The following is a 15922-nucleotide window of genomic DNA, read 5'->3' as shown; positions in this document are numbered from 1 at the left end:
TTTGATAATTTTTACATACCAAAAACTACGAGCTGAAAAAGACGAAAAATTTTCTTCTCACTTTGTGGATTTGTAACGTGTCCAAAACGAATTTGAGAAAATTTTCGATTACATTAAAATTGTTTTTTAAAAATATTCCTACGACTTTTGATTACTGAGTTATCGCGGATTAAATAAAAGAATTATTTTGACTTTAATTGCTCATAACTCCATTAAAAATTGTCGTATCGTATAATTTAAAAAAGAGAATTTTAAAGCTGAAACTTTACTCTATCAAGATATATTTATATTGTTGGTAAGAAAGTAATTGCGGTTTTTACTGATAGATGTCTTTTAAAAAAACGCGATGACTTTTTACTTAACCTAATATTAAGGAGATTATTTCAGACGCGCATTCTGAAATCTTAGGCGGACATTATTTAGTAAAGAAAACATTTCAAAGAATTAGACAAAAATACAATTGACAAAATATAACCGTTGACTGAGAATTTCAAAGAATTTATTAGTAAATGTGAATCATGTCAATTCAACAAATCAGGTACCCAAAAATCTTATATATATTTCACTCCAGATATCCCTCGAGCTTCTAACGAAAAGATATCTATAGATATCATGGGACTATTTGAGTTGACAAAAAGTGGAAATTATTATATTTTGGTTGTACAAGATTATCTTACACGATACATATTAATAGAACCTATTATAGATAAATCGACCGCACTAATTATTAGAGCACTCTGGTATTTTTGGCTTAGATATTTTGGCAAACCCAAAGAATTCCTATCAGACAACGCTCTGGAATCCACTTCGAATGAATTCAAAACACTTTGCGATTAATTACATGCCAAACATACGCTCACATTAGTTTATCATCCACAATCAAACGAGAAAAACGAAAGGTCACACATTCTTACAGAATATATAAGGCATTATATGAAACAGCAAGAGCAACGGGACATGATACTGTCCCAGGCAATGCTCATATATAATTGTACGGTAAATAAGAACACAGGTTACACACCTTACAATTTGGCAAGGAAACCTAATCACATCTTCAGTGAAGAAGATGATAAAGTATCCCTCCAAAAGCAAATAGACGATCTGCATATACAGCATGAAAATAAATTAGAAGAGGCACGTAGAAATATACGTGATTATCAGGATTCCAACCTCTCTGCTAAATTTTATACTCAAATAGAAAATAATGATCTGGTATTCGTGAAGAACTTTAATGCTAAATCATTCGAACCTCAGTGGAAGCGCCTGTTTCCTGTGATTCGACATGACAAATTCATAACTTATCATGTTCGCGAAAATAGAGATCAAACAGTATTACAGGAGTAACATTAAGTCTTTTATTACAGATGGATAAGATGAACTCAAAACGAGTTATTCCAATTCTTCTTCTGTTGATTCTCCAGGGTCACCCTAGTAAAGAGAAAAATATACTATTACGCAACTCGACAACGAAGTCATTTATCTTGAAACGTTAAACAAAATTAAACTGTACCATGAACAGTGGAAGATAGTGATAGGTTATGATTTAATGAATTTAGAGAAAAATTATGATATTCTTAGTGTTGCGAATTTATATCAGAGATGTTTTTCTAAGTTGCTTAATGAAGAAAATTGAACTTGTTCCTCTAAACACTCTTGCTTGGCGATTAAAGCGACTCACCAAAATAACCGACGATTTAGACAATACGAGGGGGGACCCATAAGTTCCGGGAATTACGCTGTGGTGGGGAGGGAGAGTGGGGGAACCTATTGTTTGACCACATGTCCGTTAGTGTCACGCCACCTGCGTCAGTGTGCGAAGTTGTGTCGCTGTGAGTGCATCGGTTCGCCTGAGATTTTTTTTAGTAAAACAACTTTTTACATTTCGGCGAAAACGTAATGGCAGATTGTCGAGAACAACGCGCGGCTGTGAAATTTTGTTTCCTGTTGGGGAAATCAGCTCGAAGAGGACCCTGAATTTTTTTCCAAGGTGATTATACTGGTGATGAATCGTGGTGCTATGGATACGATCCCGAAACAAAGCAGCAATCAAGACAGCTGGCTCTCCTCGTCCCAAAAAAGCTCGCCAAGTGAAGTCAAACATCAAGACAATGCTCATTTGTTTCTTCGATTGCAGAGGTGTTGTGCACACGGAGTTCGTTCCCCCGGGTCAAACTGTCAACCAGAAGTTCTACTTGGAGGTTTTGAAAAGATTGAGGGAGAGTATCCGGAAGAAAAGGGCAGATCTTTGGCGCACAGGCGACTGGTTCTTCCATCATGACAACGCGCCGGTCCACACCGCCCTTTCCGTGAAGCAATTTTTGACCAAAAACGCCATGACACCAATTGTCCACCCCCCATACTCACCGGATCTAGCCCCCTGTGATTTCTTTTTGTTCCCCAAATTCAAAAGGAATATGAAAGGAAAGCGTTTTGCCACTGTGGAGGAGGTGAAACAAAAATCGCTGGAAGGCTTAAAGGACATCCCGATGAGTGAATTTAAAAACTGTTTTGAACAATGGAAGAATCGTTTGGAGAAGTGCGTTGTGGTCAATGGCGAATACTTTGAAGGTGATTAAAATTTGGTGTTAAAATATTGAGAAATAAAGAAGTTATGACGAAATTCCCGTTTTTTTTGGGTCCCCCCTCGTATGTTACATTTGACGGGACTTCGAAGAAGGACGAAAACTAAACGTGGATCATCCAACTTCGTAGGAGAAATAAGTAAAACGTTATTTGTGTGTGCGCGCGCGCGCGCGCGTGTGTGTGTGTGTATGGGGCATTCTTTGTGAAGCGGATAGATCTTCCCCTCTCCTTGCCCAGAACAGAAAAAAATGAAGTCTGGGACGGCTCAAATTAAAGTTTGTGACATCTACTTCTAAAAGCAGTCTGGCTTTTTTCTGAATTCAAAATGGCATATTCTAGATGGCGGCCGATTTCACAGTAGTTTTAACAAAATTCAACTAATTCGTCAACTATTTACTCAGCAATGCATCACGGTGGAAAATAATCCGATCTAAGGTTATCATGTTTGGATAGAGTAACCACCAGGTAAATGTAGATTAGACCTTGATCCTTTTTTCAAAGTCAAATGAGGAAATTTTTGTTTTTCTAATATTATCTCTATTTTTATCTCTAGAAATGAGATGAGCGAGAAATTTTACGTTTAAAACTGTAGTTTCATCGGTCTTAACGATTTAGAGGTCAAGAGATTCCAACCTAAGGTTAAATCTTATTCTACGTTCGTAATTCTTTTGGGAAATGGAGTACATCTTGTGATTAAGGGTGCCAGTGGCAAAAAACTTTTCATGAACTTTCAATTCTCACGTACTTTTGCTTCCTGAAAATGATATTACTACAAAATTTGATGGTCGGACATATTTTGATCGCCAATTTGAAAAATTGCCAAAAATCTCTTTTTTAATATAAATCTCTCTCTGTAAATATTAATTTTTGAAAATAAAGTCTGAAACAAAAAATAAAGCTCTTTATATTCTCTACAAACAAAATTTTATACATAATTTTTATAATACGAACGGTATACGAATGTTACGTCCAGCAGACTCTCACTATCCTATTTTTTTTCACGGAGACCTGGAGTTGTCAATATATAAGACAGTTAAACAGTAATAAAAATCTTTCTCATGAAAAATTAAGAAACAAAGATCCAGTATCTCCCCGTCAGCCAAGATAAGATGGGAGTCGGTGGATGTGGAAGACTAATGCGGGGTCAATCAGACCTTCTTGGACACTACTATTAAGAAGATGATTAATGTGAAAACGTGAAACTGACGCCTAAATATTTTCCTAACAGTAAAGTGGTGGACGATTCTCACAACGCCCGCGACCATAAAATATAGAAGTGACACACGATGTTTAAGGGAGGTGTTTGACGGTCCCGTGCTGACACTGGGTCCGTTTTATCTGCCGCACGTGCATTTCTCCATAATATAAGAAGGAAGCATCGTAAAAATAAAACCGACATATTGATGTAAGATAGACTCCTTTCATCCCCCACAATATACCCCAAATTTTATCAGAAAAGCGTCCCATCATTTATTGTCATTTTTTATCTCTTTTGCCCCCTCCCTCTTTATTAAATAAATGAACGTTGCAGTGCGTTCTAATAGGACTATCGCCCCTCAACGCCGTAGCGTTATTGTCTTCGTTCGCTCACGCCGACGGGCCGCTCGGAACAGGACCTTACCCGCGTCCGACCGTCGCATCTGCGATTCCATCTCAAGCACCCGACTATCAGGGAATAACGCGATAGAAACACCGGCATTATTTTTCCCTCTGCTCACTCCTTCTCCACCGATAAAGGTTTTCTACTCCCTCGTACCAACCCTTCCCGTATACATCCGAATAAACTGCTAGAACCATCCGATTTTCTTTTGCCATATCCAAGTTCTCATCCTGTCCCGGACGTTGATTTCCAACTTCCCGATTTTTCCAACGATCAATCCCTTTTTTTCTCCTCTCTTGAATCTCCTGATTCTCACATAATTACCACCATAAACGATTTCCTCTTTTACTGGACATTTCACGCTTCTAACCATCATCATTTAGCTCTCGTTTATCTCCAGGACTGTCTATTTCCCTTCCTCATACCTGCAGAAATTTTAATTTTTCCTATTGACTACTCACCCGCTATCTAATTATTAATCACAAATATATCAAAATTTAATTTTTAATTTATTCCATTCTCCACACTTACGCATATACACATATTGTTTTAATAAAAAAAAAAACGTATAACCAAACGTAGTTATGTAGTGAAAATTTAGTTATGACTTTATATTGTGTAACCACAACCTTATTTCTAATTATACTATATGAAATCAAAAGATCGATTTATATTTTAATTCTACCAACACCTTATATTCGTAGACGTAGCAATTTGTTAGCTCGCAATTGCACTCGCTTCTCTCCCCAGTTGGATTCACTTCCAAGACCGAAAAGAAGGGCACACGAGCGCACTGGCACATCTGGCGTAAAAGTTCGTCTCATGGCACACTGACCCAGATTCAGGCCTTAACGAGTGCGTTCGACTCGTGGTCCGCTCTGCGGAACGTTGATCTCGAGAGAGGTTTCCATTTCGTCCCCCTTTCGACCCTCGGCTCCTCGAGAGCCTCAGGACGAAGCGAAGTGCCTTCCGCTTGAGCCGCTCCTTCCCCTAGCTCTCTTGCGGTCCGGAGCTTGGACGCAGCTCAAACGGTTGTACGATTCCCGTTGTGTTTGCCTCCCTAGCTCCATGCATGCGGAGCTTGGACGTAACACGAGTAATTTTACTTTGCAATCCGGTATACACCGAGTCAGGCTATATGGTCTGACACAAAGGATTCCGCATATTTCTTATGGATTTTGATTCTCGATCAAATCATCTCATATTTTGGGAAATTGTAGTTTCAAGTGTCCTGATTAAAAGTGTCAATGGGTACGATCTTCTAAAATTAAGTTTTCGAAATATAACTGTTCAAATTTGAATGATTTTTATTATGACACTCCTGATACTATTATTTCAGACATAGTAAAATCGCTTTGATTGCATTGAACATTGTTTTTGTTGAAATATAATATACATTTGACTGTATTCAAATTAAAGGAAAACAAAACAATGAGTTTCGCGTAGAATAAGTAACAGCATTAACGTGTGTATGAGGGGAACACATACATGTAAGTCACCACTCGTGTAGTATATGAGTATCACGTGATCGCCATGAGTTGCCGAAACGGCCGACTAAGCGTCTGTAGGTTAGTTGTAAGAGAGTCGTCGCCGACTGCACATGTAGCGCACAGTGATGTAATTGATAAGATTAGTGATAAATTTATTTCATTAAAATATATTAAATAAAATCATCTCTGCAAAACCTCATTTTTCCCAAGAGTTTTGCAAATACTTTTCTAACAAATAACAACTTCTCTAACAAATTTGCGAAGCCGTATTTAAAATTTTTTTTTATTTTCAGGAGTAAACTCTGTATTTTACGAAGTTTTAAATGGATTTTGAATCTATTTTTAACCCTACCTGTCATTTTTTGGAAAATAAGGACGATTTTTTTAAAAGAAATTTGCATAGTTTGACTCTATGGGGTGAAGTAAATTTTTCTTGTAAATGTTATAATAACCATAAAGTATGGACGTTTCTCTTACAAATTAAAAAAAAATTAAGCTTTGAACGATTTTTTTCGAGGAGATATAGTGTGTCAAACTTACGTATGTATTTTGTTCAATTATCGCCAGCATTAGCATTACCTGATGCGCATCACGGGGAGGTTGCTGCTTCCAGTTGCTGTAGGTTTGTGGGCGATTTCTCTAATCTTCGTAATCTTTCCATCATATCCCATACATGTTCAATGGGATTCAAATCTGCGCTCCTTAGTGGATGTCGTAGCATCTTGATGTTGTTTTTTTCGAGAAAGTTAACCCTTAATTAATGATCATTAAGGCTGTATTAGGCATGGTCTTTAATGGGTTAATTGCAATTCCGGTGATATGTGGGCGAGCATTGTCCTACATCAGGATAAAACATCGAGGTGCTACCACATCCACCAATCAGCGCGGATTTGAATCCCATTGAACATATATGTATGAGATATGATAGGAAGAAGATCACGAAGATTAGAGGAACAGCTAACAAATCTGCAGTAACTGGAAGCAACATTGCATCGAATATGATGAGAAATTTCTCAGGCTTTAATTAGAGCTTGCATGTGGTCCTTTACAAGAGGTCATCCGAAGACGAGGAGGTGGAAATACACAATTTTAAAGAGTAAATATACCCTATACATATTTCTATTCTCCACCGACATACATATATATTAATGATTATGATCGACACGACTGTCATAAAATGTTGAATCTTCTACTTCTTTTTGATAAAATCCTACGTATTCTTCGACGGATGTTCCACTTCTAGATTTTTCGATAACCAATCAATCCGACAAACTCGTCGTACGACAAAAACGCATAAATGAAATAACACCCTAAGTGCGTGATTATCGGTTTCGCCAGACTGCCGTTTGATTCTGTGTCGCCACCATCAACGCAGAGTTCTTGGTTGAGTAGTCAGGAGCCTTAAGTTGGAAACACATATAAAAACGTAAGGTTGTAAGATGTAATCGGTAAAGAAATCATAACATTGGATTCGCTATTGGTATTACCGTCTCTATTGTGATTGGCCAATTCGCTTACTGCTTACGTGTTACGGCTTTACGTTCTTGTATGTGCCATGGGTTTTAATATTGGAAAAAAAAGTAAATAAATAATACATTGAAATCAGCGCCTTATAGGTCACAGTAAGATGTTGAACTACTGATTTAATATACATTTAATAAAATTGAAAGTATATAATTAATTTTTCAGACATAAATTGAGAGCCGATGAAATTATCGGATTCACACAATAAATCTGAAATTAATAAATCCCCCCAAATTCTTACCAATCTTAAAAACTGTAATAATTTTATTGCGAAAAAATATTGCCTCGGCCGGGAGTCGAACCCGGATCTCTTGCATTCCGTGCGAGCGTCCTGAGCCTTTAGACTACCGAGACCTTAGCAACACTCTTCGCAATAATCGACATATATAGAGAGAATTACGCATTTACTTAGGCTGCGTATTATAAACAACGATTGACAGGATCTAACATTTTCAAACTAAACACATTGAAATCAGCGCCTTATAGGTCACAGTAAGATGTTGAACTACTGATTTAATATACATTCAATAAAATTGAAAGTATATAATTAATAATAAATAAATAATAGTTTCATACCTTACTAAATTTCAAGAATTAAACTCCGTATTGTACGAAACGGTTTTAATAATCAGTTATTTTATCCGTTGCTGCGCCACCGCACCATATGCGCTCGCAGTCCCTCTCGCCGAGGAATGGCCACTGGCCAAGTAGTACCACATCGGCGACTTCTATTCGTGCTTGCCATCGTAACTCTTTTCTGATTGGAGAATTACGCGTGCGTCACGCCGCTCTGGGCACGGGGTCCCGATTGTGGCGGACGAGAGCAAGTCTCTAGACGACGACCTTCGAACACACATGTGTATTCACTCGACGGTGTTAATAAAAAGTACGTTATTGTATCACACCAGTGTTTCGATTTAAGCTCGACGAAATTCTTTCCCGAATATATTCTGTTATCACCGATTACTAAGCTATTCTGATTTCTCCCTGGCAGATTTATTATCGGCAGTTCCTCAATTCCGATCACATTCCTGCCTTATAGTATTATATAATTTAAATTTTCTTTACTGTTCTACTTTGTATAAGTGTATATGACGTGTGTACTCATGTTGTGAATGTGCATATATGTACGATCACAAAAATACATCTATTGTACTTAACTTTACTGCACGGTGTTGTACATTATAACATATAACACCTTTTTCTCTTTTATTTTTCGGTTCTCAAACTCCACTCTTAAGGTTTCTGTACATGCAATAAATTATTATATGATCCTCAGATACTACTTTAATAACAAGTTAGGTACAGAAGCTTTTATTTTGCAACATGAATTTGTTATAAACAAATTGAGCGCAAAAAACCCTACTTAAAAAAAAATTGTTCTTGAAAAATTTTGATTAATAACTTATGCCAAAAAATATGTATATATATATCCAAATCCCGGGACTTTTTAGCCCATGTAGTATGATATATATAAGGTATAGTAAAAAGAAATCTATTATTTTTGCATTAAATTGAAGGCTTTATTTAGCATAGTTAGAATGATCCGATTTAGGTCAAATATGCACCGTTTTGTTCGATAACTTGTTGCCATTTTGAAGGTAATTTCATTATGCCTCTCTCATAGAAACCCTCGTTCCTATTGGCAAAAAACTGGGACAGTCGATTTTCACAAGCTTCTCTTGAGGCGAATTTTTCACCAGCAAAATCATTCGCCATAGACAGGAACAGGTGGTAATCACTTGGTGCCAGGTCCGGACTATAAGGTGGATGCATAAGAACCTCCCAACCAAGCTCCCGGAGCTTCTGGCGAGTCACTATCGATGTGTGTGGCCTGGCGTTGTCTTGATGGAACACAATTCCTCTCCTATTGGCCAAAGCTGGCCGCTTCTGGGCGATTGCTTCTTTCAGACGGTCCAATTGTTGACAGTACAGGTCCGAATTAAGAGTTTGGCCGTAGGGGAGCAGCTCATAGTAGATGATTCCCTGCCAATCCCACCAAACACACAGCAAAACCTTCCTGATCGTCAATCCTGGCTTGGCCACCGTTTGCGCCGGCTCATCGCGATTCGACCACGACCGTTTTCGCTTAACGTTGTCGTAAGTGACCCACTTTTCATCACCAGTAACCATTCGCTTCAGAAATGGGTCGATTTTGTTGCGATTCAGCAGCGATTCGCAGATGGAAATTCGGTCCATGAGGTTTTTTTGCGTTAACTCGTGTGGCACCCATACATCGAGCTTCTTTTTGTATCCAGCCTTATTTAAATGGTTCCAAACGGTTTTTTGTGCAATGTTTAGCTCCTGGGCAATCGAAACAGTGCTTACATGACGGTCGGACTCGACGATTTCCATTATTTTATCGACATTTTCGACAATTGGCCTTCCAGAGCGTGGTGCATCTTTGACATCAAAATTACCGGAACGGAATCGACGAAACCAAAATTGCGCGATATTGACTGTTACAGTATCAGGACCATAAACACTATTCACATTTTCAGCCGCCTGGCTTGCGTTTTCGCCTTTATCGAAGAAAAACTGTAAAATATGGCGTATTTTCTCTTTGTTGGTGTCCATCTTTGACACGCGCTCAAACAATACTGACTCAAGCAATCACAAAACTATCTGAGAAGTTTTTTTAGTACGAAATCTTATCTTTCTAACGCCATTTGGCGTAACCCGATCGCACTTATACAACGCGAGATACAGATTACTAAAGCCATCTATTGGAAAAATAATAGATTTCTTTTTACTACACTTTACATATTTTAGCGTCGCTGATTACGAATCTGGAGTCAGTTTAGCAAAATTCAAGATGGCGGATCCACTATGGCGGACAAAAAATTAAAAAAAATGTTTTATTTGCTTTGAGAATTGATGTATTGGGGTTTTTTTGGGGTCGATGATTACGATTTTGAAATGAAAACCAGATTTGTAATTGGTGACCCAAAAAACTCCTGTATACTAATTATTAAGGTAAATAAAGTATTTTTAATATTTCTGGTCCGCCATCTTGGATCCGTCATCTTGAATTTTGAAAATTTGATTTCAAATTTGTAATCAGCGATCTAAAAAAACTCCTGTATATCAATTTTCAAGGCAAATAAAACATTTTTTTAAATGTTGGTCCGTGATCAGCGACCCGAAAAACCCTTAGGTACGAAGTTTCAGAAAATTTGACTACAACAAATAATTCGTGCATCAAAGAGTTAATAATAAGAAATAAGAAGTACCTGACCTGATAACGGTCAAAGCTAAATTTTTTAATGCTCAAATAATTCAATCTGAATTAATATCTATATATTATATATACCATGTACATGTATACCATATCATTTTTATAGTTATTTGAACTGCGCGCTGAATCAAATTATTAAACAATAACAAATGATTTATTAAGACCGTATATGTGCATATGTAATAAGTAAGAATTTAAAGTCTATAATCGTCGAAGCTGAATCTTTAATACTTAAATAATTTAATGTGAATTATTCATTTATACTGAATATAATATGTACATGCATATATTGTACATACATATTTGTAATCATTCGAATGCGCGTCAAATTAGTTTTTCGAGCTTATAAACGTAATTAAACTATTGTAATAATGGTTAAAAAATAAAGAGCATATAGTCACAACTAAGGATGTAAATAAGTTCTATATTATTATTTAAACATAACAATAGGTAGACGTTTCGGTCAAGATTTGACCCTCTTTAGTACAATAAATACGTTAAATTAAACTAAAAACATAATTTGACTAATAACAGTAATGACAAATAGTACAAAATTTAATATTTCCTAATTATACAAAATTCGCACTCGATATAAGTGAATTACGATACATTTGGAACATTGAAATTAAATCAAATACAAAATTCGAACGATAATTATAACGATAACTTGTACGCATTTTGTTATTTCCTTATACGAATTATTCGCAATCGATGTAATTGGTCTGCGATAATAGTCATCACATTATATGGATAGAAATCTTTTCCAGTTGCAAAGGTTTTTAATACTTTTTATCTTCAATATAAAAATACAGACAAGCCGCACGCGAAGAGACACACAAGTACCGATTTCTATTTTAACACAAAAATCAATTTAATAAGTGAATTAATTATTATCATATTTTGTATAAAGCAATTAATTTACAAAAATTAATGTTTAAATGTACAAACGAAAGCTATTTAGAGATCTTTCCTAAAACTTAAGTATGAATTTAATAAACTTACGTGTATCTTGTGGCGCGGGAACTCATCCAAACACATGAACGCTGTGATATTTAAAAAAAAAATTGATCTTTACTTTCACAATGCCCCAAGCCCGAAATTGTAGGTCTATTTATAGTAGGAACGAAGGAGAAAGAAGGGGGAAGTTAAGAAGAAGGAAAAGGAAGTGGAAAAATATTAGAGTGGGACTAAAATTCTTTTTGAAGGAGAGGGAGGTAAAGGTCTGGTAACTTCTCAGTATTACTCTGTTTATTTAATCCATTTTTTTGTGTTTTTATGTGAATCATTTCTGAAATCAATCTTTTATAGTGTGAGCGTTCAGAATTTAATATTTTTGTATTAAGCCAGTCTATCACGTGATCAGTTTCAATTCTGTAATTCGAGATGACCGAGAGGGAATTGACAGTTTTTAAATATCATTTATGTATTCTTTTAGTCGCGTCTTTAATTTCCTTTTTGTCTGTCCCACATACGAATAATTACAGTTGCAATTGATCTGGTATACGACATTCGAAACTTCATCTTTTTTTATTTTATCTTTTCCAGTTTTAATGAACCTGTTTAAGTTATTCATCGGTTTGTATACAAATTCAAATTGAAATTTTTTAAGTGCTATGTTGAATTTCTCAGAAGTTTTATTTAAATAAGGGATCGTGAAATATTTTTTCATTTCAGAAGAGTTATCGTTCGAGTTAATATTATGTTTATTTATGGTATTAAAATTCTTTTTTCTAGAAACCGTTTTTATTCTATTTTTTATCGTTTTAAATACAAATTGTAGAGGATACCCGTTGCGGAGGAGGGTGTTGATTAAGGAATCGATGTTAGGGTGATGGAATTTTGGATGGGATAGGAATAGAATTTTGTCAAATAACCCAATCACAACGCCTTTTTTGTGTATGGTAGGGTGATTTGAGAAAAAATTTAGGTATCTCCCCGAGTTAGTAAGCTTTGTATACAAGTCGAAAATAATACTGCCCTTGTCGTACAAAAGTTTTATATCCAAAAAATTGATTCCAAATTCATCGCCATAATCTATCGTAAATTTTATGCGTTCGTGGTAAGCATTGAAGGAATCCAAGATGTTAGTGATCTGATTAGTAGGCGCTGCCAACAAGATATCATCCACATATCGATAATACAAAGGTATGTGCATGGTGAGTGTATTAAAAATATTGTGTTCCAAGTCTTGAATTACTAAGTCTGCTAAAATTGGTGATAGAGGTAATCCCATGGGCAACCCGAAAATTTATTCGTAAAATTCTTCATTGAACTTAAAAAAGGTTGAATTTAAGATGATGGAAATGGCTCTTTTAAATTCTTGAAAGGGGATAGAAGTATTCTTCTCAATCACATTCCATCTGCTCAAAACACTCCTTAAAGCTAATTCAATCAGAATGTTGGAATACATCGACGAGATTTCAAGCGAAACTATTCGATAATCATTCGGCAAAGGTAGACCATTTATTTTTTTGACTAACTCGTAACTGTTTTTTATGTATCCGAAGTTTTCTTTGTTGTTCAAACTTTTTTTAATTATTTCTTTCAAGAAACCTGCTAAATTGTAAAAAGGACTATTAATACAGCTTACGATAATTCTAAGCGGAACGCCCTTCTTATGAATTTTAGGAAGCCCATAGGATCTAGGTAAATCACCATCAGAAATATACAATTTTTTATATACAAATTGATCCAAGAAACCCCTCGTTTTCCAACCTGTTAACAACGTTCGTATTTCTGTAGTCAGTTTTTTTGTAGGGTCTTTGTCTATCAATTTATAAGTGTCATTGTCATATAATATGTCATGCATTTTTTCTAAGTAGTTTTGAGAGGTCATAATTACAATAGTGTTGCCTTTGTCCGCTTTAATAATTAATATTGTAATAATATCACAAATTAAATTGACAAGCAATTTTTAATAATTTGATGCTCAGACATATTAAGCATCATACCAGGCATCACATTATGAAAATTAATGCTTGTTAATTTAATTCATGATATTATTCCTACAGTATTGATTGCGTTTATAAGTCCAAAAAACACAAAAAATTTTTTTAAGATCTATTATAATAGCTGTAAACTTCTATGCATTAATAAATTTGCAATATGTAAGTAATATTAATTTCTTAATTTGTAATTAACCAGATTGCAGAAATAGAATTATATAACATATGTATGTTATATGTAAAGTTATAGGAACGATAATGTAACAATACTTTTTGCAATTGTATTGTATTATTATACGTTTGAATATCAAATTTACATAATACTATGTAAATACTCAAAATGTTAATGTAATAAAAGATTATGTATTTATGAATTTAATATTTGAATGTATAATACATAATGTACAATTATGTATAATTATAAAATGTGTATTGTCACATTATTGTTCCTATAACTTTACATACATATTGTAAATATATTGTAAATATAATTTTGCAATCTGTATTTAATTACAAAATAAAAAATTAATTTAACTTGTATTAATTTAACTTGTTAATTTACTTGATTGAGCATCAAATTATTAAAATTGCTTGTCAATTTAATTCGTGATATTGTCACAGTATTAATTACGTTTATAAGCCTGAAAAATTTGGTGCGTAATTCGAGTGATTGCAAATATGGTATACAGAATGTCCCACGTAACTGTGATCACGATTTTTCTGGCACTTCCGATGATATGACAAAAATTATTTTTTAGGAAAAAAGTCAAAGTAATCTTAATTTGTAGCCGATTGAAAACTGACTAACTTTTATTCAAAATAATTTTTATTAGGTCATCGGAAGTGCCGGAAAAATCGTGATCATAGTTACGTGGGACACCCTGTATATGCATGTACATACATATAGTGATTCAGATTGAATTATTTGAGCAGTAAAAGATCTAGGTTTGATTGTTATGGCTAGTACTTCATATTTCTTATTGTTGAGTTTTCAGATACATGATCCGTATGATTTTTATTGTTTTTTATTGTTTTTTATTGTTTACATTTATTATATTTACATTCATTTTAATTCTAGATATACAAGGAGAAATGTCTCGCAATGGACCTGGTCTTTACGAGTTTCTTATGGAAGCTGAGTTGCAACAGTATTATCCTGGTATTCGAGGTATTATTTGTTTCCATTTATTTTATATCATTAATTATATATCATTAATTAGTTTAAAAAGGAATATGTATGCTTAGAAGGGACTCTTGATGTTTAAAATAACAATAACGAAGATATTCAAAACTAATAAAAGTCAAGAGAAAGGGGTGTGCAAATTGTTAAATCAGAAAATTCTTTTCACTCTATTTAATATGCAGGATATATATTTTAATCAATATTAGTTTAGCAATCCGCCAAGATTGAGTCATTTACAGGTTGCCAAAACTGAAATCGATTCTAATTCGAAAACATTACGAAAATCTTAAATTCCTCTGCGCGAACAAAGAGCAATTCATCTCGATAGACGCCAAATACATATATCATATAGTTTTGGAATGATGTTAAAATTCATAAAGTAATACTTTTCAATATACGACTGAATTTTTACAACTTGTTAAAAAAGAACTATTTAAATTCCAATCATATTATCCGGAGTATCAAGTATGTCTAACGAGCAATTTAAAATTGACAAGATTAAACTGTGGAAAAACAATTAGATACAAGAATGAAAAGCATAAAATAATTCATAAAATGATAACACATATTTAGGCAATTAAATTATGTCAAATTAGTTGACATCGAGTCATAAGTGTGATGTAATGAGCTTGACTCTATATTCTCTCGCTCGTGTTTGTTCTTTCTATTAATTGATTATTTACTATTGCAATTTTGAACTGGAAACACTTATATTTTTTATTTTATTTTATACGTTAATCATATAACGCGTTCTATTAACCTTTCATTTAAATTTCATCGTTATTACTGTGACTTTATTTACGAATCTTTTAGTGAACATGTGATCTTAACTTCAAAATGTTGGATTAATGTCAATTATAAACTCTTAAGAATCATATCGCAGGTATATTTTTTTGAAATCATGTAATTTAAACAATAGTTTTCCATTGCATCTTTCACATAAACATGTTTATGAAATACTATACATGCAGTTTAACCATTATAAAACTATAAACTGGAGAAACTATTATATCGTTCTAGAAAAAAATTCATAAATTAGAAATTTTTTTATTGTATACGAGGTCTGTTCAAAAAGTATGGCGAATTTTGTGTTTTTTCAAAAATTATTTATTTATTCATGAATATCTATTTTGTCCCCTTCAAAGTAATCTCCATCAGATATTATAACACTTGTGCCAATGTTTTTTCCAATCCTCGAAGCACTTCAAAAAATTATTTTTTGTGATCTTCCTTATTTTTTGTGTTCAGCTCCTCCTTCGATGCCGTCTTTATCTCCTCAATCGTAGCGTAGCGTCGTCCTTTCATGGGCCTCTTCAGTTTCGGGAACAAGAAAAAGTCACAGGGGGCCAGATCTGGGGA

General features: G+C 34.4%; 1 protein-coding gene across 4 annotated transcripts in view; it reads left to right on the top strand.

Moving 5' to 3' along the window:
- LOC108751575 (tyrosine-protein kinase PR2) overlaps window positions 1–15922 on the top strand; it is a 350659-nt gene that overhangs the window by 68919 nt on the left and 265818 nt on the right. For all 4 annotated transcript variants that reach the window (XM_018491812.1, XM_018491815.1, XM_018491813.1 and 1 more), the window contains one exon: window positions 14459–14548. In XM_018491812.1, the coding sequence (XP_018347314.1) occupies window positions 14459–14548 (90 nt within the window). The remainder of the gene's footprint in view (window positions 1–14458; window positions 14549–15922) is intronic.

This window comes from Trachymyrmex septentrionalis, unplaced genomic scaffold (assembly GCF_001594115.1).
Source record: "Trachymyrmex septentrionalis isolate Tsep2-gDNA-1 unplaced genomic scaffold, Tsep1.0 scaffold5, whole genome shotgun sequence".
NCBI classification, from domain to species: Eukaryota; Metazoa; Arthropoda; class Insecta; order Hymenoptera; family Formicidae; genus Trachymyrmex; species Trachymyrmex septentrionalis.
The sequence above is the reverse complement of the archived record's forward strand: the minus strand, read 5'-3'. Positions and strand labels throughout refer to the sequence as shown.